The sequence below is a fragment of the Chanodichthys erythropterus genome, chromosome 12, assembly GCF_024489055.1.
Source record: "Chanodichthys erythropterus isolate Z2021 chromosome 12, ASM2448905v1, whole genome shotgun sequence".
Lineage (NCBI taxonomy): Eukaryota > Metazoa > Chordata > Actinopteri > Cypriniformes > Xenocyprididae > Chanodichthys > Chanodichthys erythropterus.
The window spans coordinates 57,869,466-57,897,154 of NC_090232.1; the positions used below are offsets into that span (position 1 = coordinate 57,869,466).

The 27,689-nt window shown below is 35.2% G+C and overlaps 1 protein-coding gene across 3 annotated transcripts in view; it reads left to right on the forward strand.

Annotated features, from left to right (window-relative positions):
• Positions 1 to 27,689, forward strand: part of sugt1 (SGT1 homolog, MIS12 kinetochore complex assembly cochaperone) — a 124,780-nt gene that overhangs the window by 66,958 nt on the left and 30,133 nt on the right. For all 3 annotated transcript variants that reach the window (XM_067403920.1, XM_067403921.1, XM_067403922.1), the window contains exon 4: positions 22,747 to 22,816. In XM_067403920.1, the coding sequence (XP_067260021.1) occupies positions 22,747 to 22,816 (70 nt within the window). The remainder of the gene's footprint in view (positions 1 to 22,746; positions 22,817 to 27,689) is intronic.

The following is a 27,689-nucleotide window of genomic DNA, read 5'->3' on the forward strand; positions in this document are numbered from 1 at the left end:
TTTGAACTATTTTCGCTGGCAAAATAGAGCAAATATGGGCAATATGGTGTCTAAAATGCATTTTAACTTGTTTATTAAATTGGCTTGAAAAAGCCAACTTACTGTAATCCTATTTAAACTTATTAAGTTGGCTTGAAAAAGCCAATTTACTGTTATGCTATTTTCTTCTGAGACTAAAATTTCCAACTCTAACTCCTCCTAGACCTTTAACTCTACAAACTCCAAACTTGGGTCAGATCTTCAGACTGTTCTGACTTAGTGTGCTATATCTTTTCTAACTGATCGGACTTCCGGTTTTCCTAAAAAAGACTGTTAAAGCTCGGAAAAATCCCATTGACTTTCATTGACGGAATGTTCAAATGAGCCAAGACTTTCAAATTCCAACTGTCAAAATTCAAATTTAAACTACGGAAGCCCATTAGAATGGCAGTTGAGTCTAACTAAGTTTGAGTCTATGTACTATTTCTAATCCATTGAAACTCATAAACTCATCTATCTATCTATCTATCTATCTATCTATCTATCTATCTATCTATCTATCTATCTATCTATCTATCTATCTATCTATCTATCTATCTATCTATCTATCTATCTATCTATCTATCTATCTATCTATCTATCTATCTAAATCTATCAAACTAAATCTAGCAACACCCTATCAACCACCCTGAGTACCCTAGCAACCGCATAGCAACACCATAGCGACCACCCCGAGTACCTTAGCAACTGCATAGCAACACCTTAGCAACCACCCAGAGTACCCTAGCACTCTATCAAAATTACTAAACTAAAACTGAAACTTTCAAACTGAAAACTTTTAAAACTGCTTCCAACTTTCTGGACCAGCTTTTTCAAGCCAACTTAAAGTTTGTCTCGATAAACTTTTTTATCTAGTTAAGTTGGCTTGAAAAAGCCAACTTACTGTAATCCTATTTAAACTTATTATTAAGTTGGCTTGAAAAAGCCAACTTATTGATCTACGTCTTAAGCTTATTAATGGTGCTTGCCAAAGGCAAAGCTCCATTCTTATTCTTCCGCATACTTATTATTATTATTAATGGTGCTTGCCAAAGGCAAAGCTCCATTCTTATTCTTCCGCATACTTATTATTATTATTAATGGTGCTTGCCAAAGGCAAAGCTCCATTCTTATTCTTCCGCATACTTATTATTAATGGTGCTTGCCAAAGGCAAAGCTCCATTCTTATTATTGCTCATACTTATTATAATTATTTTTCTGGACAAAAGTTTGGCGCGCTACTCCTCCCACAGTTTTTGTCCTAGACCAATGAATCAGGTGTCAAATCGACCGGCTTATTGAGGAGACCTGTGCTATGACTTTTATAAGCGATCGGGTGTACGATGTTCGCCCAGCGGGTGAAAAAGTAGCGAAAAAAATCCCATAGACTTTGCATTGCGACAAATTTTGACGAGTCATAGCTCCTAACGAGGATTTCGTAGAAACATGTAATTTACCACGTTTGAAGAGGCTGACAGCCTCTGTCAGACCATATCTCAAAATAGGGTCTAAGTTGTACCCCTGGGGCACAGGGGCTGCCCAAAGTTGCCCCATAGACATACTATGGTGAAGCCGTGCCCATGAAACAATGTGTTTTTCCTACTATGGGAAATTACATAGGGATTTTGTATTGAACATAACTCTGGATCACAATGTCATAGAGACAAGGGGGTGGGCCCATTTTACTCAGGCAACCAATCAGTCTCTCAGGATCATTGTGAAGCTATCAAGCCACGCCCTAGCAACCATATAGAGCACCATAGCAACAAGTTCCATTGACTTCCATTGAAAAAGATCAAAGGAATATCTCTGGATAGGAGTGTCATAGAAACATGAGGGTGGGCTCATTTGACTCGGGGCAGCAAATGGCCAATCACGCATCACCTTAAACACTTCATAGCCACGCCCTAGCAACCATTTAGAGCACCCAACCCAAAGCAAAGAGGGATATCTTTAAATCTGAATATCATAGAGGCATGGGGGTTGGTTTATATCATTCATACTGGCAAGCAGCCTTTGGTTTATCATTACTGGCAGCTGCCAAGCCACTCCCTAGCAACCAAACAGAGTACCCTAGCAACCGTTTTGCAAGATCTATATCTCTGCATCAGAACATCGTAAAGACATGGGGGTTGGTTTATATTGTCAAGCAGCCTTTGGAGTATCATCATTGGTAGCTGCCAAGCCACTCCCTAGCAACCAAACAGTACCCTAGCAACCGTTTTGCAAGATCTATATCTCTGCATCAGAACATCGTAAAGACATGGGGGTTGGTTTATATTGTCAAGCAGCCTTTGGAGTATCATCATTGGTAGCTGCCGAGCCACTCCCTAGCAACCAAACAGAGTACCCTAGCAACCGTTTTGCAAGATCTATATCTCTGCATCAAAACATCGTAGAGACATGGGGTTTGGTTTATATTGTCAAGCAATCTTTGGAGTATTATCATTGGTAGCTGCCAAGCCACTCCCTAGCAACCAAACTGTACCCTAGCAACCGTTTTGCAAGATATATATCTCTGCATCAAAACATCGTAGAGACATGGGGTTTGGTTTATATTGTCAAGCAATCTTTGGAGTATTATCATTGGTAGCTGCCATGCCACTCCCTAGCAACCAAACAGTACCCTAGCAACCGTTTTGTAAGATCTATATGTCTGCATCAGAACATTGTAGAGACATGGCGGTTGGCTCTTTTGACTCATGCTAGCAATCTCTACTTCCAACATGCTACACATGCTAGCAGTGAATAGCTACATGCTAATATCTATTAGCTAAGTGCTAAAGTAGGCTAAGAACATGCTAATAACTCTATAAAACTCCATAGTAACCATCTGTGACAACTATCTATCTATCTATCTATCAAACTAAATCTATCTATCTATCTATCTAAACTACTAAACTTAAACTTTCAAACTTCAAACTTTCAAACTTCAAACTTTCAAACTTCAAACTGAAAACTTTTAAAACTATTTCAAACTTTCTGGACTGGCTTTTTCAAGCCAACTTAAAGTTTGTCTTCAAACTTTTTTATCTAGTTAAGTTGGCTTGAAAAAGCCAACTTACTGTAATCCTATTTAAACTTATTATTATTATTATTATTAAGTTGGCTTGAAAAAGCCAACTTACTGTAATCCTATTTAAACTTATTAAGTTGGCTTGAAAAAGCCAACTTACTGTAATCCTATTTAAACTTATTATTAAGTTGGCTTGAAAAAGCCAACTTACTGAAATGCTTATTAAACTTATTATTAAGTTGGCTTGAAAAAAGCCAACTTACTGTAATCCTATTTAAACTTATTATTATTATTCTTCTGAGACTAAAATTTCTGACTGCTACTCCTCCTAGAGCTTTAACTCCACAAACTCCAAACTCGGGTCAGACTTTCAGATTGTTCTGACTCGAGTTGCTATATCTTTTCAGACTGATCCGACTTACGGTTTTCCTAAAAATGACGATTGAAACTCGGAAAAATCCCATTGACTTTCATTGACGGAATGTTCAAATGAGCCAAGACTTTCAAACTCCAACTGCCAAAATTCAAATTTAAACTACGGAAGCCCATTAGACTCAAAAACTCAATTAGACTCAACTGCCATTCTATGTACTATTTCTAATACATTCAAACTCATTCAAACTCATCTATCTATCTATCAATCTATCTATCTATCTATCTATCTATCTATCTATCCAACTAAATCTATCTATCTATCTATCTATCTAATAACTATCTAAAATCTATCTATCTATCTATCTATCAAACTAAATCTATCTATCTATCTATCTATCTATCTATCTATCTATCTATCTATCTATCTATCTATCTATCTATCTATCTATCTATCTATCTATCTAATAACTATCTAACTAAAATCTATCTATCTATCTATCTATCTATCTTTCTATCTATCTATCTATCTATCTATCTATCTATCTATCTAATAACTATCTAACTAAAATCTATCTATCTGTCAACCTATATCTATCTATCTATCTATCTATCTATCTATCTATCTATCTATCTATCTATCTATCTATCTATCTAATAACTATCTAACTAAAATCTATCTATCTGTCAAACTATATCTATCTATCTATCTATCTATCTATCTATCTATCTATCTATCTATCTATCTATCTATCTATCTATCTATCTATCTATCTATCTAATAACTATCTAACTAAAATCTATCTGTCAAACTAAATCTATCTATCTATCTATCTATCTATCTATCTATCTATCTATCTATCTATCTATCTATCTATCTATCTATATATCTATCTATATATATATCTATATATCTATCTATCTATCTATCTATCTAATAACTATCTAACTAAAATCTATCTGTCAAACTAAATCTATCTATCTATCTATCTATCTATCTATCTATCTATCTATCTATCTATCTATCTATCTATCTATCTATCTATCTATATATCTATCTAATAACTATCTAACTAAAATCTATCTGTCAAACTAAATCTATCTATCTATCTATCTATCTATCTATCTATCTATCTATCTATCTATCTATCTATCTATCTAAAAACTATCTAACTAAAATCTATCTGTCAAACTAAATCTATCTATCTATCTATCTATCTATCTATCTATCTATCTATCTATCTATCTATCTATCTATCTATCTATCTATCTATCTAATAACTATCTAACTAAAATCTATCTGTCAAACTAAATCTATCTATCTATCTATCTATCTATCTATCTATCTATCTATCTATCTATCTATCTATCTATCTATCTATCTATCTATCTATCTATCTATCTATCTAATAACTATCTAACTGAAATCTATCTATCTGTCAAACTAAATCTATCTATCTATCTAATAACTATCTAACTAAAATCTATCTATCTATCTATCTATCTATCTATCTATCTATCTATCTATCTATCTATCTATCTATCTATCTATCTATCTATCTATCTATCTATCTATCTATCTATCTATCTATCTAATAACTATCTAACTGAAATCTATCTATCTGTCAAACTAAATCTATCTATCTATCTAATAACTATCTAACTAAAATCTATCTATCTATCTATCTATCTATCTATCTATCTATCTATCTATCTATCTATCTATCTATCTATCTATCTATCTATCTATCTATCTATCTATCTATCTATCTATCTATCTATCTATCTATCTATCTAATAACTATCTAACTAAAATCTATCTGTCAAACTAAATCTATCTATCGATCTATCTATCTATCTATCTATCTATCTATCTATCTATCTATCTATCTATCTATCTATCTATCTATCTATCTATCTATCTATCTATCTATCTATCTATCTATCTAATAACTATCTAAATGAAATCTATCTATCTGTCAAACTAAATCTATCTATCTATCTAATAACTATCTAACTAAAATCTATCTATCTATCTATCTATCTATCTATCTATCTATCTATCTATCTATCTATCTATCTATCTATCTATCTATCTATCTATCTAATAACTATCTAACTGAAATCTATCTATCTGTCAAACTAAATCTATCTATCTATCTAATAACTATCTAACTAAAATCTATCTATCTATCTATCTATCTATCTATCTATCTATCTATCTATCTATCTATCTATCTATCTATCTATCTATCTATCTATCTATCTATCTATCTATCTATCTATCTATCTATCTAATAACTATCTAACTGAAATCTATCTATCTGTCAAACTAAATCTATCTATCTATCTAATAACTATCTAACTAAAATCTATCTATCTATCTATCTATCTATCTATCTATCTATCTATCTATCTATCTATCTATCTATCTATCTATCTATCTATCTATCTATCTATCTAATAACTATCTAACTAAAATCTATCTGTCAAACTAAATCTATCTATCTATCTATCTATCTATCTATCTATCTATCTATCTATCTATCTATCTATCTATCTATCTATCTATCTATCTATCTATCTATCTATCTATCTATCTATCTATCTATCTATCTATCTAATAACTATCTAACTAAAATCTATCTGTCAAACTAAATCTATCTATCTATCTATCTATCTATCTATCTATCTATCTATCTATCTATCTATCTATCTATCTATCTATCTATCTATCTATCTATCTAATAACTATCTAACTAAAATCTATCTGTCAAACTAAATCTATCTATCTATCTATCTATCTATCTATCTATCTATCTATCTATCTATCTATCTATCTATCTATCTATCTATCTATCTAATAAATAACTTAATGAAATCTATCTATCTGTCAAACTAAATCTATCTATCTATCTAATAACTATCTAACTAAAATCTATCTATCTATCTATCTATCTATCTATCTATCTATCTATCTATCTATCTATCTATCTATCTAATAACTATCTAACTGAAATCTATCTATCTGTCAAACTAAATCTATCTATCTATCTAATAACTATCTAACTAAAATCTATCTATCTATCTATCTATCTATCTATCTATCTATCTATCTATCTAATAACTATCTAACTGAAATCTATCTATCTGTCAAACTAAATCTATCTATCTATCTAATAACTATCTAACTAAAATCTATCTATCTATCTATCTATCTATCTATCTATCTATCTATCTATCTATCTATCTATCTATCTATCTATCTAATAACTATCTAACTGAAATCTATCTATCTGTCAAACTAAATCTATCTCTCTATCTAATAACTATCTAACTAAAATCTATCTATCTATCTATCTATCTATCTATCTATCTATCTATCTATCTATCTATCTATCTATCTATCTATCTATCTATCTATCTATCTATCTATCTAATAACTATCTAACTAAAATCTATCTGTCAAACTAATCTATCTATCTATCTATCTATCTATCTATCTATCTATCTATCTATCTATCTATCTATCTATCTATCTATCTATCTATCTATCTATCTATCTATCTATCTATCTATCTATCTATCTATCTATCTATCTATCTAATAACTATCTAACTAAAATCTATCTGTCAAACTAAATCTATCTATCTATCTATCTATCTATCTATCTATCTATCTATCTATCTATCTATCTATCTATCTATCTATCTATCTATCTATCTATCTATCTATCTATCTATCTATCTATCTATCTATCTATCTATCTACTCCCTAGCAACCGTTTTGCAAAATCTATATCTCGGCATCAGAACATCGTACAGACATGGGGGTTGGTTTATATTGTCAAGCAGCCTTTGGAGTATCATCAATGGTAGCTACTAAGCCACTCCCTAGCAACCAAACAAGTACCCTAGCAACCGTTTTGCAAAATCTATATCTCGGCATCAGAACATCGTAAAGACATGGGGGTTGGTTTATATTGTCAAGGAGCCTTTGGAGTATCATCATTGGTAGCTGCCAAGTCACTCCCTAGCAACCAAACAGTACCCTAGCAACCGTTTTGTAAGATCTATATCTCTGCATCAGAAAATCGTACAGACATGGGGGTTGGTTTATATTGTCAAACAGCCTTTGGAGTATCATCACTGGTAGCTGACAAGCCACTCCCTAACAACCAAACAGAGTACCCTAGCAAGATCTATATCTCTGCATCAGAACATCGTAGAGACATGGCGGTTGGCTCTTTTGACTCATGTTAGCAATCTGGACTTCCAACATGCTAGCAGTGAATAGCTACATGCTAATAGTGATTAGCTAGGTGCTAAAGTGGGCTAAGAACATGCTAATAACTCTATAAAAACTCCATAGTATCCATCTGTGACAACTAAACTATCTATCTATCTACTAAACTGAAACTTTCAAACTGGAAACTTTCAAACTGAAAACTTTTAAAACTACTTCAAACTCTCTGGACCGGCTTTTTCAAGCCAACTTAAAGTTTGTCTCGACGAACTTTTTTATCTAGTTATTATTCTTCTTCTGAGACTAAAATTTCTAACACTAACTCGTCCTAGAGCTTTAAAGCTAGAACTACTAAATTCGGCTCAAACCTTAAGACTGTTCTGACCAAGTGTGCTATATCTTTTCTAAGTGATCCGACTTACGGTTTTCCTAAAAATGACTATTAAAGCTCGGAAAAATCCCATTGACTTTCATTGACGGAATGTTCAAATGAGCCAAGACTTTCAAATTCCAACTGTCAAAATTCAAATTTAAACTACGGAAGCCTATTAGACTCAAAAACTCAATTAGACTCAAGTGCCATTCTATGTACTATTTCTAATCCATTGAAACTCATTGAAACTCATTTATCTATCTATCTATCTATCTATTAAACTAAATCTATCTATCTATCTATCTATCTATCTATCTATCTATCTATCAAACTAAATCTATCACTTCTCATCTATATATATATCTATCTATCACTTCTCATCTATCTATCTATCTATCAAACTAAATCTATCAATCTATCTATCTATCACTTCTCATCTATCTATCTATCTATCTATCTATCTATCTATCTATCTATCTATCTATCTATCTATCTATCAAACTAAATCTATCTATCTATCACTTCTTAGCAACCAACTCCCTAGCAACCAAACAGAGTACCCTAGCAACCGTTTTGCAAAATCTATATCTCTGCATCAGGACATCGTACAGACATGGAGGTTGGTTTATATTGTCAAGCAGCCTTTGGAATATCATCATTGGTAGCTGCCAAGCCACTCCCTAGCAACCAAACAGAGTACCCTAGCAACCGTTTTGCAAAATCCATATCTCTGCATCAGAACATCGTACAGACATGGGGGTTGGTTTATATTGTCAAGCAGCCTTTGGAGTATCATCATTGGTAGCTGCCAAGCCACTCCCTAGCAACCAAACAGAGTACCCTAGCAACCGTTTTGCAAGAATTATATCTCTGCATCAGAACATCGTAGAGACATGGCTGTTGGCTCTTTTGACTCATGCTAGCAATCTGGACTTCCAAAATGCTACACATGCTAGCAGTGAATAACTACATGCTAATAGTGATTAGCTAAGTGCTAAAGTGGGCTAAAAACATGCTAATAACTATAAAAACTCCATAGTAACCATCTGTGACAACTACCAACCACCTAGTAACATCATAGCAACCACCCAGGTTACCATAGCAACCACCTAAAAACCACCCAGAACACCCTAGCAACTGCCTAGCAACACCTTAGCAACCACCCAGGTTACCATAGCAACTCCCTAGCAACCACCCAGAGTACCCTAGCAACCGCATAGCAACACCTTAGCAACTACTCTGTGTACCCTAGCAACCATATAGCAACACCCTAGCAACCACCCCGAGTACCCTAGCAACCATATAGCAACACCTTAGCAACCACCCCGAGTACCCTAGCAACCACATAGCAACAGCCTAGCAACCATCCTAAGTACCTTAGCAACCGCATAGTAAAATCCTAGCAACCACCTTTCCCTGACCATCTATCTATCAAAACTACTAAACTAAAACTGAAACTTTCAAACTGAAAACTTTCAAACTTTAAACTTTATAAACTACTTTAAACTTTCAGGCTAGGCTTTTTCAAGCCAACTTAAAGTTTGTCTCAACGAACTTTTTAATCTAGTTATTATTATTATTATTATTATTATTCTTACTTGAATTTCCAAGACTAACTCCTCCTAGAGCTTTAACTCCACAAACTCCAAACTCGGACTAGACCTTCAAACTGTTCTGACTTAGTGTGCTATATCTTTTCTAACTGATCCGACTTACGGTTTTCCTAAAAATGACTATTAAAGCTCGGAAAAATCCCATTGACTTTCATTGACGGAATGTTCAAATGAGCCAAGACATTCAAACTCCAACTGTCAAAATTCAAATTTAAACTACGGAAGCCTATTAGACTCAAAAACTCAATTAGACTCAACTGCCATTCTATGTACTATTTCTAATCCATTGAAACTCATTAAACTCTATCTATCTATCTATCTATCTATCTATCTATCTATCTATCTATCTATCTATCTATCTATCTATCTATCTAACTCATTCATACTCATCTATCTATCTATCTCATTCAAACTTTATCTATCTATCTCATTCAAACTTATCTATCTATCTATCTATCTATCTATCTATCTATCTATCTATCTATCTATCTATCTATCTATCTATCTATCATCACTGGTAGCTGCCAAGCCACTCCCTAGCAACCAAACAGAGTACCCTAGCAACCATTTTGGAAAATCTATATCTCTGCATCAGAACATCATAGAGACATGGGGGTTGGTTTATAATGTCAAGCAGCCTTTGGAGTATCATCACTGGTAGCTGCCAAGCCACTCCCTAGCAACCAAATGGAGTACCCTAGCAACCGTTTTGCAAAATCTATATCTCTGCATCAGAACATCGTACAGACATGGGGGTTGGTTTATATTGTCAAGCAGCCTTTGGAGTATCATCATTGGTAGCTGCAAAGCCACTCCCTAGCAACCAAACAGAGTACCCTAGCAACCGTTTTGTAAAATCTATATCTCTGCATCAGAACATCGTACAGACATGGGGGTTGGTTTATATTGTCAAGCAGCCTTTGGAGTATCATCATTGGTAGCTGCAAAGCCACTCCCTAGCAACCAAACAGAGTACCCTAGCAACCGTTTTGCAAAATCTATATCTCTGCATCAGAACATCGTACAGACATGGGGGTTGGTTTATATTGTCAAGCAGCCTTTTGGAGTATCATCATTGGTAGCTGCAAAGCCACTCCCTAGCAACCAAACAGAGTACCCTAGCAACCGTTTTGCAAAATCTATATCTCTGCATCAGAACATCGTACAGACATGGGGGTTGGTTTATATTGTCAAGCAGCCTTTGGAGTATCATCATTGGTAGCTGCAAAGCCACTCCCTAGCAACCAAACAGAGTACCCTAGCAACCGTTTTGCAAAATCTATATCTCTGCATCAGAACATCGTACAGACATGGGGGTTGGTTTTTATTGTCAAGCAGCCTTTGGAGTATCATCATTGGTAGCTGCAAAGCCACTCCCTAGCAACCAAACAGAGTATCCTAGCAACCGTTTTGCAAAATCTATATCTCTGCATCAGAACATCGTACAGACATGGGGTTTGGTTTATATTGTCAAGCAGCCTTTGGAGTATCATCACTGGTAGCTGCCAAGCCACTCCCTAGCAACCAAACAGAGTACCCTAGCAACCGTTTTGCAAAATCTATATCTCTGCATAAGAACATCGTAGAGACATGGTGGTTGGCTCTTTTGACTCATGCTAGCAATCTGGACTTCCAACATGCTACACATGCTAGCAGTGAATAGCTACATGCTAATAGTGATTAGCCTAATGTTAAATCTAACTACTAAACTAAAACTTAAACTTTTAAACTGAAAACTCTCAAACTTCACACTTTTAAAACTACTTCAAACTTTCTGGACCGGCTTTTTCAAGCCAACTTAAAGTTTGTCCTCAAACTTTATCTAGTTATTATTATTCTTCTTCTTACTTGAATTTCCAAGACTAACTCCTCCTAGAGCTTTAACTCCACAAACTCCAAACTCGGAGTAGATCTTCAAACTGTTCTGACTTAGTGTGCTATATCTTTTCTAACTGATCCGACTTACGGTTTTCCTAAAAATTGCAATTTAAACTCTGAAAAATCCCATTGACTTTAATTGACCGACTGTTCAAATGAGCCAAGATAACGGAAGCCCATTAGACTCAAAACTCAAATAGACTCAATTAAACTGCCATGCTATGTACTGTTTCTAATCCATTGAAACTCATTCAAACTCATCTATCTCTCACTAATATCTATCTCACTAATAACTATCTATCCATCTAACTAATAACTATCTGACTAATATCTATCTAACTTATATCTATCTAACTAATAACTATCTGTCCATCTAACTAATATTTATCTAACTAATATCTATCTAACTAATAACTATCTATCCATCCAAATAATATCTATCTGACTAATATCTATCTAACTTATATCTATCTAACTAATAACTATCTGTCCATCTAACTAATAACTATCTGACTAATATCTATCTAACTTATATCTATCTAACTAATAACTATCTGTCCATCTAACTAATATTTATCTAACTAATATCTATCTAACTAATAACTATCTATCCATCCAACTAATATCTATCTATCCATCCAACTAGTATCTATCTAAATAATAACTATCCAACTAATATCTATCTAAATAATAACTATCTAACTAATATCTAACTAAAAACTATCTACCTATTAACTATCTAATTAATATCTACTGTATGTAACTAACTAATAACTATCTATCTCTCTAATATCGAACTAATAACTATCTATCTATCTATCCAACTAATATCTAATAACTATCCAACTAATATCTAACTAATAACTATCTAACTAATATCTATCTATCCATCTAACTAATATCTATCTAACTAATAAATATCATATATAAAAACTCCTAGCAACCTCATAGCAATACCCTAGCAACCAAACAGAGTACCCTAACAACCGTTTTGCAAAACCTATATCTCTGCATCAGAACATCGTAGAGACATGGGGTTTGGTTTATATTGTCAAGCAGTCTTTGGAGTATTATCATTGGTAGCTGCCAAGCCACTCCCTAGCAACCAAACTGTACCCTAGTAACTGTTTTGCAAGATCTATATCTCTGCATCAAAACATCGTAGAGACATGGGGTTTGGTTTATATTGTCAAGCAGTCTTTGGAGTATTATCATTGGTAGCTGCCACGCCACTCCCTAGCAACCAAACTGTACCCTAGCAACCGTTTTGTAAGATCTATATCTCTGCATCAGAACATTGTAGAGACATGGCGGTTGGCTCTTTTGACTCATGCTAGCAATCTCTACTTCCAACATGTTACACATGCTAGCAGTGAATAGCTACATGCTAATATTGATTAGCTAAGTGTTAAAGTAGGCTAAGAACATGCTAATAACTCCATAGTAACCATCTGTGACAACTATCTATCTATCTATCTATCTATCAAACTAAATCTATCTATCTAAACTACTAAACTTAAACTTTCAAACTTTTAAAACTATTTCAAACTTTCTGGACTGGCTTTTTCAAGCCAACTTAAAGTTTGTCTTCAAACTTTTTTATCTAGTTAAACTTAAAATCAATGTCACATTTGTTATCATGCTGATATCTGGAGGAAAAACTGCACTCTTTGTGTAACATTTAATTATCTATATTAAAATTATATAAATATAGACTAAATCTTGCAGTGAAACCATGTGCTCTCTCTGTGTGAGGTATAAACTTGATAATGTCTCGATAAATTACAATGATATCGCAGACAATATTTATCGAATACCCAGCTGTGACTGCTCTTTCCTAGCCTCCTCAATAAATAAATCATATTTTCATAATTGTCTATTTATATAAGAGACATTTCAATAACTGATTCTTTGCCATTAAAGTGGAATTACTGAACCTAAACATAGGTTTAAAAGCCTGGATAAAAAAAAAAAATAATAAAAAAAAATGCTAATTTCAAAGAACATGTCAGATGGACTAGACCACTGACAGGTGAAGTGTATAACACTGATTATCTCTTCATCACAGCACCTGTTAGTGGTTGGGATGTATTAGGCAGCAAGGAACATTTTGTCCTCAAAGTTGATGTGTTACAAGCAGGAAAAATGTGCAAACATAAGGAGAATATATTATGTTAAGTTAAATTCCATTTTAAATTCCAACACATACCACTTAGGCAAACGTTTAACACATTTGGAATAAAAAATAAACTATAGGCTAATACAGCCATGGAGGTCAAATTATGAGTAAGAAATGATTGATTAATTGCTTAGCAGGGTCTTCAGGCTATGCAGTCGGTTAGTTTACCTCGCCTCCTGAGTCATTCATTCTTTTTTTTTTGTCACACATTTATCAAGTCTGTTCCCCAGTCTGTTCTCGTGTCTTCAGGTTTGAGTCGTTACTTCCGTCATCAGTGTCTGATCTGGGCCGTGACTGAGAGCCCCATATGCAACTGCAGTACGTTATTAGTAAATGGAAACCGAAATGAGTTCACCTTGAGTATTTTGTACATTCATCCCGTCACAGCCAAATAGTCTGAATGCAGAAACAGACAAGATTAGTTCATCTTTCAAGTCGTCAGGTTCGGGTCTGAGTCATTCATTCTTTTTTCACGTGACCGCTTCCCGATTTCACTGTCTCGCTACAAATACATTACATTTGTATTAATGCGCTGTGTTGTCACTAAAACTTAGCATTTGCATGTATTTTTAAGCATTGAGGTTTAAAATGAGTTATTTTAAGCCTATGAATTGCAGTCAGCAGTGAAAGACAACTCATTTCAGACCTTTACACCTTCAGAGGTCTGTGAAGCCCATGCTTTGACGGGTCAGGGCTGTTTTGGCAACAAAATGGGTACCAACATGTTATGCCTGATATGTATATGTGTATTAATATATAATATAATATAATATAATATAATATATAAATGTGTATTTAAAGTGTAAAGCAATATAGCTTTACTTTATAGCAAATCTCTATTTTTGTTGCAAAATATAACTATATTGCCGCCCTGCTCTTTATATAAATTTGGATATACAATTTGTGTAACTTTATCGGCATACAGTATAGGCGATAGCATATCACTGACCCTTACCCAAACAAAGCCAAACCAATAGCGTGTGGGAAAGTTTAACAAAACTTCTAATGAAAAAAAAGTTGTCATGTGTAATACATGTAAGATGGAACTGATGGGAGCATTACATGCATGTTGGAACATTAAAGAGTAAGCATCACAGCATGAGAGGAGATGGAAATGGTGAGAGGTGAGTGTTCTAGCTGGAAGTAGCTAGAGTTAAATCTATTTATTTGTTAATGAGAAAGAAAAAAAAAAACGCATTGTTACAGTTAAGTGATAATTTTGTTTGCATAGATTAAAGCAGTGATTCCCAACCGGGTGCCGTTGTTTTAAATTGTTAAAATGTGTATAAAGCATTTAACATATACAAGCAATCTCTGATGTCTCTAATAATAACAAAGAACACACACAAATGGATAGTAAAAATGCAAAGCAAGAAAGGTTGGTCTGAATTTTGGTGCAGGATTGCGGGTGTTGTGCATAATTTTCATTTCCATGCTCACATCCAGAGCATGCACCAAAGCCGCCTCTCATACAGTTTGCGAGTGCCAAACGCACTTATATGGTCAAATACACAGAAAAATTATTTCACAATGTCTGTCTTGCCGAGTATTCACATAAGCTCAATCGTCCTAAGTGAACATAAACAGTTGAGAAAGAAAACGCATATGTATACTGGATACTTGTGTCAGGTCTTAGTGAGTGGCACATTAATGTTAAACAACAAAAGACAAAGAAAAAATTACTTGCTGCTCTTGACTGATTAACTTTTATAACCTTAATTGATTAATCTTTATTTATTTTTTTACAATGAAGAGTTTCCAGTGTTATTTTACATTTGATTACTTTATTCAGTTTCTATAGTATTTCTATAGTATTTTATAGACCTACCTGAAAAACTTTATTTAATTTGTATCTTTATTCTCATGAATTTGTGCTAAGGCTTAGTCATTTGTTTATTTGTTATTTTATTGCTGACTGTTACTTGTATTTAAAAAAAAAAAAAAAAAAAAAATCAAACTCTTTTGTGCTATTGCAACAAAATTTGCCCATTGTAAAAGCACAAATACATTGAGTGAGCAAACATTTAGGTGAGAGAGTGGTATTTGTAATTGAGCTATGTTTGTATATCAATAAAAGCCTACATTAAAATCTGTCATCATATAAAGTGATCTCTTCAGAAGAAATTGATTGCCTAGGCTTTCAGTGGATGGACAAAACTTAGATAATATTAAAAATGTCTATATGACAGTATATACAGCGGTTCTTCCCCATAGTATTGAAATGGTATTGAATATTGATACTTTAAGGTATTGTAGTTAGAAATTCTAGGATCGTGACTACACTCTTGTGTAGGGTGCCACGTCACTTGCAGAGGAAGTGCAGGTGATTGAGAGTGCAAGTCTGCAGCTAGACCCTATTGGCTCCGTGTGTATGTCCATGGTTTGCAGTGTGTGTTCACTACTGCTCCAAATGTGTGTGCACAAGCTTGGATGGGTTAAATGCAGAGGACAAATTCTGTGTATGGGTTACCATACCGGCGTGATGAATACGATCCTCAATTGGACACGACCACAACACAGCCCTGAAGTATCAGCAGGGATAGTCTACTAGATCATCCATTGTGAAGGCCTCATTGACACGACAGCCAGTAGACAGTTCCTCAACAAACCGCCCATACCGGCGTGATGAATACGATCCTCAACTGGATGAAACTGAAATAAATACTTTGATTGTTGTGATCCTATCAGACTTATGATAGCAACCTGATTCGTAACAAAGCACTGTTCGCCAGAGGAGAACTGGCCCCCTGACTAAGCCTGGTTTCTCCCAAGGTTTTTTTTTTTTTGTTTTGTTTTTTTCTCCATTTTAACACCTTTTTGCCACTTGTTTGCCACCTGATGTCACCTGTTGGAGTTTGGGTTCCTTGCCGCTGTCACCTTTGGCTTGCTTAGTTGGGGACACTTGACATTTGTCTTGACATTTGATATTCAACAGTTTTCTTGACATTTATTCAACAGTGCTTTGATCTGCCTGCATTGACATAATTTTTGCTGCACAGCAGCTCTTCAAAATCCTATTATTCAATGTACCAGTTATCAATGTAAAGCTGCTTTGACACAATCTGCATTGTAAAAAGCACTATATAAATAAAGGTGACTTGACTTGACTTGTATAGTGTTAAAAAGGCCGCATTTACACTGCAAGTCGTAATGCACAGATCCGATCTTTTGACCATATCCATTTTTTTTGGAAGACGTGCTTACATTTCTTTTAAGTGACCTATATCAGATGTCTCCTTTTTACACTGCACTTGGCGAAACATACCAAAAAATAGCCTATATGACATCACAAATCAATTTCAATGGTACATTGAGCTTAATTTATTGACATGAATTCATATAGAAACCCTTTTAATGCAATAGTTACATCCCTACATAAAAATAATACAAATTCTTCAAAACAGTATACGTACGCAGTTGAATAATACTCGGGTACGGGTAGATATTCACAGCTTCATGGGCTCGAATCCGCCATCTTATAGGTTTTTTTTTCTTATTAAAACAAATGCATTCTTCAGTGATTGTATTCACCTTATTCCGCCACGCCCATTTTTAATTCTCCGCTCTTCCGCATTTTGTCATCCGACTTCCGCTAAACTGACTCGGCACATCCGGTAGCTAGATCAGTAATTAAAAGATTGTTTATAGCGAGCTATAACTTTAGAGAAATGACAAATAACATTAATGCAGTAAATGTTTCAAATTGGGAGCACGGAGAAAACTTTATACAACGATCAGATAGTCTCATATCGTCACTGTTAACGTCCGTAACTGGTAGATGATATGAAGAAGTGGCCAGAGTAAACCATGGGACTGTCAGGAGTTGATAGAGCAGCATGTAGAGGGTGTAGGTGAAGACGACTGGAATTATTTTAAATCAGTTTTGTTAAAGATAACTTTGTGATTTGCATTTTAGAAAATGTGTAATTTAATAAGTTGTGATAAAATCAGTCGTAAGAGTGTTTGTTGTTATCAGGAAGCTAGACACCTTTTACTGACCTTCATGTAGAGATAATGTTTCACCATTTAATTTCCATATGCATTAAACCAAGATAGAATTGATTTGCAAACTTGACATGACTTATTCTATTTAAATCAGAATACTTCATCCCTTTAAATTGTAAGAGCTCACATTATGGTTTTATTAAAAAAGATACTGACAGCTAACATCTGGCCACATTGTAAAGATAAAAAGAAACCCCGTCACATATGATCATATTGTAAAGGTTTATAAAAATAATTTAAGATAGACAACATTTGGTCATATTGTAAAGGTTCATAAAAATATCTACATACACTATTTACACTGATTAGTTAAAGTAAAACCACAGCACAGACAAACATACCTAAAATCAACATTTATTCATCCTCTACATCAGAAATCATGTTGCTCAGAATGGTAAAATGGGCAAATTCTCTAAATGATCAATTTTAGGGGTGAGGTTAATTTGAACTGTTGTAAGAAAGGATTTTGAAGATTTTCAGTCATATGACCCATGTACATTAGCATTGCGCCTGGTGTTGGTGGTGTCTTCTTCAGAGAGTTGCGTGCGTCTCTTGGTGAATGCTGGAATGACAAGTTTCACCTTCCTTTGATATTCAACAGTGTTTTGATCTGTCTGCATTGACAACATTGTATGTGAACTGAACTTAGCTGGATGATGACATCACTGTTTACTCCAGTGCTGATATAGATAAATTATCATCCTGATATGACCACCCTATACCACCCTAATGATCACCCTGCAATAAATTACGACGCAGCTCCATCAGAGTCATCAAGAGCTGATCCCAAGTGTGTAGCTGGAAACTGTTGGTGTATATATTGGTAAGGTGCTCGGCGGCTGAATGAATGGTGGTTGTTTCTCAGCACAGTTGTGTACAATGGCGCCAGCTCAACGCATTTCATTCCCATATCAGATGTAGGAGGCTTCAGATTGAGATGTGATTTTGAAGTGTAGTTGTGGTCAGAGACAGATGGATCCTCCCAGTGTGTTATTGCATCACAGTTCAGGATGTGATCATCTTCACAGTTGATCACTGACGCTCATCAATGCATCTGTGGAAATAATATAACCATGCACATTTTTTACATTAGTAATTATTGATCATGAGAATTAATATAGGATTGCACTCATACTTTAACAGAACAGTGTGACAGAGAGATGCATTAAAAACGAGACAGTATATACACAATCTTTAACTCTGGTGTTAATAGTTAGGTCAATATCAATATGAGAGATGTAGCTAGCTGGCCTGCTATCACCTGCAATCTCTATAAATTACAGGAATAATGTAAGTAACTTAAGCTATTATTAAACTATAATGTACCACAATCCTATCTTAAATATGTACCATTGTACTATCTTGCATATGAAATATATAGGTGGCAATTGTAATAATGCAAGATTTGTTGTATTTTGTGAACTGCTCTTCTTAACTGTATTCATAGAAGGGACTTCACAAATTTAATGTTACGTTAACATGTAGATGGCTAGCTAAGTTAGCATACCTGAATCTGACAACCTGTTCAGCATCCACCGTGACTTATTTACCGGAACATCGTTGCCGAGCCATTTCTCGGGGAAAGGGTGTTTGTCAGTCGGCCTCCCGTCCATGAAATGGTACGAACACACATAAGGGCGCTTCGGTGGTCACTTCAAGTTTAGCGCCTTCAGCCATTGCCTCAGGTGCTCCTCGTCTTAAGATGGTGGGTGTAAATTGTAAAGTGCACCACAACACTCGGACCGCTTCACATTGTATTCGTAACATCGTTGATGCAGTTTCAACTGCTCTCTCTTCGTAATCTAATTATGACAGCCCCTAACTGAGCATATAATACTCATCTACCGTTACAGCTATAGGATTACCGCTAGCGACTACTAGCTTAGGTCCCTCAACCGGAAGTAAGATGACAAAACGAACGTAATGGCGCCACCCTTGTTGTCGCGGAAAATAAGGTGAATATCAAGGGCAGTTTTTTATTTTGTGGTTTCAATCAGTGCCCAAGGAAGTCGACCGGAAGTTGAAGTCAGCCGGGTGCCGCCATCTTGTAGCAGAACTTCACTTGCGTTAGCATCCCCATTGACTCCCATTCATTTTGGCGTCACTTTGACAGTGAATAACTTTACATCTGAGGCGTTTAAAGACTCCATTTGTCCATTATTTATTTCCAAAGATACACGACAATGTATAAAGGGCTCCATTACCTTCTATGTTACATTATGGCCCCGTAGAAACAGTTTTTGTAAAAATAAGCTAACGATTGCGTCATAACCACTCGACTCTCTGTCGCACAGTACAGAAATTACCGTACAGACAGGAGGAGAAGCTCGCAGGCAATCGGGGAGATTATCTTAATATGGCGTACTGGCGTTACATTTTAAAATACTATACAAAATAATTAATCAGAATACTTACTCCTGCTCACTCACGCCAAAGAACTCCCCGCTCAAGCTCGCCGTCTCTGCAAGATTAACGATGGCAGTTTGCACGCACAGCTACTAGAAGATTTACATCTGTCAGACAGGTTGCTGACATCATCAAGCTTAGTTTGAGTCTGCGCGTCAGAAAAGGAAGTGCTAAAAATCGCTAAAAATGGGCTTCACTTGACTCAATTGAGTTCCAATGTTGTCGCTGTGTCCATTTCTTTTACTGTCTATGGTTTCAATGGAACGAATAGGGACTGAAGCGCGCATCTGTGCACGAGCCGTCGTCACTGACATCAGCGGCAGCGAGCACAGTGTGATTTCAAGAGCAACACATTTCAACGTCAGATCGCCTTTTATTTAACACAAACAAATGAAATTAATAATCTGCCAGTCAACTAGAGATGTTCCGTTTGTTATAGGTATGTCTGTACCGCGAAATGTTAAAAAACCCTCACTTTTCAATGACGCAGGAGTCGCATTTACAGGGGAATATCCGATATGTCCACTTACACTGCAGGCGCAAACGCACGTATCCGATTCATATCTGATTTATAACCACATAAATGAGGCCTGAAACCGATCTGTGAAAATCGGAATCCATGCACTTTTTTTCCTGCTTACATGGTCGTGACTCATATCCGATCTGTGCCACATGGGAGGAAAAACCGTGCAGTGTAAATGGGGCCAAAAAGAAGGGAAAACAAAGTAATTTTTAATTGTATACTAGTAAAAATATTTCTTTGTAGATTTAATATTTTTTAGCCTTTTATGAATCTTGAAGTTATTTATTTATTTTTTTTTTTTTTTCCTGTTACAGTTTTAAGCAAAGCAGTTTGCCTATTGATGACTTTCTTCTGAGGACAGAAAACTTGGAAGAGATTGATCTATTTAGTTGGCTGTCAAGTTATTTGGAAAAAAAAAAAAAAAAACGCTTTGAAAAGCTGAAGTGATTTCCATGCTTTTATTAGTAAGAATAGATATAACTCAATATTTTAACTAATTACAAAAGCTGAATAAGCAATCAAAGCCTACTGATTAATTGGAGAAATAGTTGACTAATCTAACGATTATTAGAACAGATAATCGACAGATTGATCATTTAAAATAATTGTTTGTTGCAGCCCTAGTCTGCAAATGCCCTTAGAACAGCCACTGAGCTCTCAAACTGTCTCCGTCACTCCACCCTGTCTGATTGTCACAAATGATGTTACATCAAGTGTAGCTTTGTATATTTACATCTGTAAATGCATACATTTACATTTTGTTGTTTAATTCATTCATGCATCAATTTGCTGTGTGTTTGTCCTCTCCATCTCTAACTGTACAGCTAGTCAGAATAATGATTGTAATGACTGAAAACGGGCACCTTTAATCATATTTATCATTGATAAGATGTGATTTCCACTATGTGTGCAGCTGTTTATTTACCTAAATACCATAAACATCAGTGTGCAGACAAAAACTATTATTCTAATCATTTTTTGATTATTTGAATGTCTGTAACGAAAAAAATAAAACAATGGTGGATGACAAAGGCATCGAGAACAATGGTGCAAATACCTCATACATTTGAATTTTAAGGTTTGATTGTCTGATAAATTGTTAAACAGAATTTTTCATTTTTATTTTAAATGACCAAAAATCTCAATTAATTTGGAAAAAACATAGAGCTTTTTAAATGTGATATTTTGAATATTTATTTAATTGCATCTTTTTTACCAAGTATTTTTTTCATTTTTTTCTGTATGTCAGTGTGGCAAGGGGGGCGTGGTTCAGCGGAATCTGCAACGGGAGAGAGAAGACGACGCACTGTAATTAAGTGGATTAGGCGGCATCCATCTTCCCTCCCAGGTTTCGGCACCAGTGTAACAAAGTTCGGATATAAGGAGGGAAGAGGACAGGGTCGGCAGGTGACTACTGGCTGTTTATTTCACCAAAAATAATGATACAACAAAACAGTGTGCAGGCAGGCACAAAACAGTCAAAATAATTCAGAATTCACTCCAACACAATTCAGCAGACATCCAGAAGTGGGGAACAGCCAGTAGTCCTTCTCTCTCTCGCAGGCTCCTGTTTCTCTTGGCGTTAAATACTCTCTCCATGCCAATTACTGAAACAAGAAACAGGTGTTTATTATTTGCGCCTAATCCACTCAATCACCGCGCGTCTCCTCCTTTTCTCTCCTGTTGCAGATTCCGCTGAACCACGCCCCCCTTGCCACAGTCAAGACAGTGTGTTTGTTTTAAGGATGGAAATGTGTTCTCTTTGTAAATGATACTATGAAATTGGTCTTAAATTTAATTGTATGATTGTAATAATAAATTCTGAAATAACAGACCAACAAGTGTCTTCTTTCAAATAAGTCCACAATTATGCTTGTAGTCCAGAGGCTTCATGAACTCTTTTAGTTTGGGTATGCCATCTCTTGGGTCTAAGTTTGAGGCATATTCAAATGGAGGTATAGAGTTTCAAGCTTTGTTTTGTACCCTGTCTGTGGAAAGTGACTTGATTTATGATTGTGTGTTATGGTCAAAGGATTTTTTAAATGAACTTTATCATATAATTCTTTAAGACTGTGGATAGATTATTTAGCGTGAAATATATTTGTTTTTGTATTTTAGAAGCAATTGATGATGCCAAGAAAGCCCAACAGCTGCAGCCAGGTCTTGCGCTAGCCTTCTTAAGAACAGGGTAAGTTCACAATATAATTTTCTCACATAAAACACAAACCTGTGCGTTTGTATGTCCCAGCATCATTAATAAATCATTGAAATGCAGGGCATTTTGGGCATTCTAGACTACTGAAATATTCTTGAAATCTGAGTGCATTTACATGCATGTTCTTAACCTGATTATGCTTAAGCTGAAATTGCACGTGATCATGTAAATGCATTTACCATTTTCCTTAAAGTCGTCATCGATAACCCAATCGATTTTTGCCCCTTACACTGATTCCGCCCAGCATATAAACGCCTTAATTTTATTTGAAAGTAGACTAATCCTTTTTCCTGAATTTACTCACCCCCATACCATTCAATATGTTCATGTCTTTCTTTTGTCAGTCAAAAAGAAATTAAGGTTTTTGATGAAAACATTCTAGGATTATTCTCCTTATAGTGGACTTCAATGGCCTCCAAACGGTTGAAGGTAAAAAATAAAAAAAAAAACAGCTTGAAAGAGCTTTAAACGATACCAGATGAGGAATAAGGGTCTTATCTAACGAAACGATCGGTCATTTTAGAAAAAAAAATACAACTGTATATGCTTTATAAACACAAATGATCGCCATGCATGTGCTTCCGCTTTCCGTATTGTTCAAAAAGCTTACGCTGTCTGTCCTACGCCTTCCCTATTCAACTTACGGAACGAACGTGGTGCCAGTTTGTTTTTTTTCCGTAAGTAGAATAGGCATTCTAAGGTGTTCGGTATTGCACGTTTTCCTCTCAGTAACAAAATAAACACACAACAAAAATGACAGCGATGACAGCAGAAATAAAGCCTCTGATCATAGGGATGTGGATATGTTTGCATCAGCTCTGTTCAGCACTTTAGTGAAGGCACGCTTATTTGAATAGCACTTTATACATTAGACTGCTTTTAAAGCTAGTAGCTTTACAGTTTTAAATATAAAACAGACATTCAGTCATGAAATGGAATATGCACTAGTTGTTAAATAGTTTATAAATTAAAAACCGCTATACTGTGAACCTTTAAAACATAAACAAAGAATCCTGCAATCACTGTACTATTTTCCCTTAGATTGCGCAAATGTTAGATTGCACTGTATTGATTAAATCAAATAAAGTTGTTTGTAAGGTTTTATGCATATGGTGGTGTTTTCTTTATGACTTTTTTTTTCTAAAATTACATCCTTTTTCTAAAAAAAACAAGAAATAGCGCAATATATTGCCTTTCTTATGGGGTGTTCACACTAGGGCTGCACAATGATTAATCGCGATTAAACGTTTGCAAAATAAAAGTCTGTTTACGTAATGTGTGTTCTGTGTATAATAATGTTTATATAAGTACATGCACATCCATCTCATGAACACTTGGCAAACACAGAACACACTTTTTTTTATTTACTTAAACACTTATTTATATCTCAATTTGCACACATAACTGTATATACAATTGTCTATAATATATATTGTCTGTTGCTTTTTTTGCATGCTAAGTTCACCAACTTGTTTCTCAGAAAAACAATGCTACAGCCAGATATTCTACTTTGAAAATGTGCGTTCCATGTCGGAATGTCTGTTTTTGTTTTGGTCTGTGCGAAACCTTGTGCTGCCAGTTTATCCAATAGTATTTCAACATCACAGGTTGCCAGTTGGCGGAAAACACCGCGTATTGCAGCCATGGAGACCAGCAAACAAACTGGGTCAGAGAATCAGGCAATAACGTCAGCTGCGCGTTCTCGCTCTCTTCTGTCACGGTGAAGTGACACAGCCGCGCAGGTGCCTCCTCTCTCTCACTCGTCGTCTCATTCGCTCCGGTTAAGTAGTGCTTGTATTGCGCATAATTTTAGTCATTCCCGCAGGTCTCGCGCTCACACCGAAAGCGTGCGCACTACTGATCCAGTGGAACGAGCAAGCCATGCACGGTCTCAAACAGAGACAGAAATCAAACACAAGTACCAAAATAACCGCCTTCCTGCTCTTAAACTTTCAAATACATACAAAAGTATGTCAAAACCAGCGGCACAGGCAATCTTGGCGAGTACACAGATAAACACTGTCAGTTTTCAATCGTTAAATAGCTAAGAAAGTGAAAGGGACAGCAGTCCAGCATTCCTGCTGCTTTCTTTCATGTTAATCAAAAAATCACTTTCTGCTCTTGACTGAATACGTTTTATAACTTTAATGGTAAGAATTATTTGCAATAAAAACTACAGAAATTAAGGTAACCAATGCAAAATAAGTGTTTTTTTACATTTGATTACTTTAATTTTTGTAGTATTTCTTACCTGAATAAAAACCCAGTTAATCCGAAAAACTTAGTTTCATAGTTATCTTTATTCTATTTCATTTATTTGAGCTGTTTATATTTTATTACTGACTTTTAATTTAATTTTTTTTTTTTTTTTTTTTTTTTATGAAAATAAAAACTGCATTGAAGAAAAGTAGATTTTTGTTTGTATATGTTGTCATTTATAGTTCTTAGAAAGTCGGAATCTGCAAAAAATATGTATTGGCCGATCACAATAACAAAAAGTCGGAAATCGGAATCGGCCAAGAAAATTGCAATCGGTGCATCTCTACTAAAAAGCCTCTGAATCCATCTAAATATCTCTATGAACAACAGCATATCACAACAGATAAATCAACTCATCAGCTTACAGTGTGCAAGTCTCCTCAGCTTTCATTGTCAATTGCACTCCCTATTGTTGCTGGCAGCCATATGCTGTAAAAGCTGACAACCTGCATCTTTGAACGAGGGGGCGGGCCAAACAATATTTTGAATTTGGACTGCAGTACCTATTTTGAACAATGGGTGTCATTCCTACAGAGAGCCCCTTTAAGACAAGTCATTTCACTCTGCAGCCATCTTTGAAACGCCTCTCGGGCATTCAAGTGCAGCTCCTATCTCTTTGAATGGGGAAACATCAAATTCTCCAAAGCTGTGTGCCAAGCTTTCGATTAAATTTCATTTTTGAAATCACCAATGAAATCTGACAACAACTGTCTCTTAAATTTTGTTTCTAAATGCTTGAATCATGACAAATAACTATATTTTTTTTTAGGCTAGATCAAGCTCATGTGCAGTCCTAAAAGCACATCTTGCATTGGAAGTCATGAAAAGGGGCCGACTAGTAGGGACTATCACCAGATTACATTGTGTGTTGGAACCACACTGCTCAGACGTTCCACAAACCAAGAAACAGCAACTGAACATGTTCAGTCTAACTTTTCACTAAAAAAATAAATGTTTTCCTTATAAATTGTCTGCCTTTTCCATCAACAAATACACCTTTAATATCCAAAATAAAAAGAATTACTTTATGCCAAAACAGCTCATTTTGTACTTCTTCCTCTTCATTACATAATAGAGATAGAGGGATGAATACATCAGAAAATGTTGAAAGAAAAATACAATTCATGACCCATTTAATATCATTGCTGAGGTTCAGACAAACTATTGGATTAAAGAAAAGTTTTTACCTTCAAGCCTTCAGGCTACACAACAGCCATTAATCATCTCCTTCTGCACGCCTACACTTCACTATGCAATACACACTAGGGATGTCCCGAACACTTTTTTTTTTGCCTCCGAGTCATTTGATTTTGAGTATCTACCGATACCGAGTCCCGATCCGATACTTCTATAATACATAAAGAATAAAGAAGAGCGAAAAAAACAGATCCAGGATCCAGGAACAGTGCTTTTCAGGTTTTTCAGGTATCTAACAGTAATCAAATAGTAATCAAATATAAAATATCACTGCATATTATCTTTACTGTATAAAATAAATGATTAATCATTATTGAAGTTACAAAAACTATTCAGTCAAGAGCAGTGAGTGATTTCTTTATTTGTTGTTTGATTTAACATTAAAGGTGCCCTAGAATCAGAATTTACCTTGGCATAGTTGAATAACAAGAGTTCGGTACATGGAAAAGACATACAGTGAGTTTCAAACTCCATTGTTTCCTCCTCCTTATGTAAATCTCATTTGTTTAAAAGACTTCCGGAAAACACTCAGATCTCAACATAACACCGACTGTTAAGTAACAGTCGGGGTCATTAATATGTATGACCCCAATATTTGCATAATGCCAGCCCATTCGACGCATTAGACAAGGAAAGGCAGTATTAACGTCTGGATCTGTGCACAGACAAGGTAAGCAAGCAAGAACAACAGCGAAAAATGGCAGATGGAGCAATAATAACTGACATGATCCATGATATCATGATATTTTTAGTGATATTTGTAAATTGTCTTTCTAAATGTTTCATTAGCATGTTGATAATACTGTTAAATGTGGTTAAAGTTACCATCGTTTCTTACTGTATTCACGGAGACGAGAGTCGTTGCTATTTAAATTCTTGTGCTCTCCGCCCACGGAGCTCGCGCTTGCCTTGAACAGCATAAACAAAGTTCACACAGCTAAAATAACCCTCAAAATGGATCTTTACAGAGTGTTCGTCATGCATGCTTCATGCATACATCGGATTATGTGAGTATTGTATTTATTTGGATGTTTACATTTGATTCTGAATGAGTTTGAGGCTATGCTCTGTGGCTAATGCTACACTGTTGGAGAATGAAGTTGTTTATGAATTTTACAGACTGCAAGTGTTTAAAAATGAAAATAGTGACGGCTCTTGTCTCCGTGAATACAGTAAGAAACAATGGTAACGTTAACCACATTTAACAGTACATTAGCAACATGCTAACGAAACATTTAGAAAGCAGGGCTCTCAAGTTTTGGATACAGGCAAGAGTGACATCTCCAACATCCCCCCCCAATAAAAAAAAAAGATTTTGCAACCTCCTCTAGGCTAGCATCCTGTAACCTGGCCTCAGGGTGAGTGAGATGATGCTTAGTTGCCTTTTACC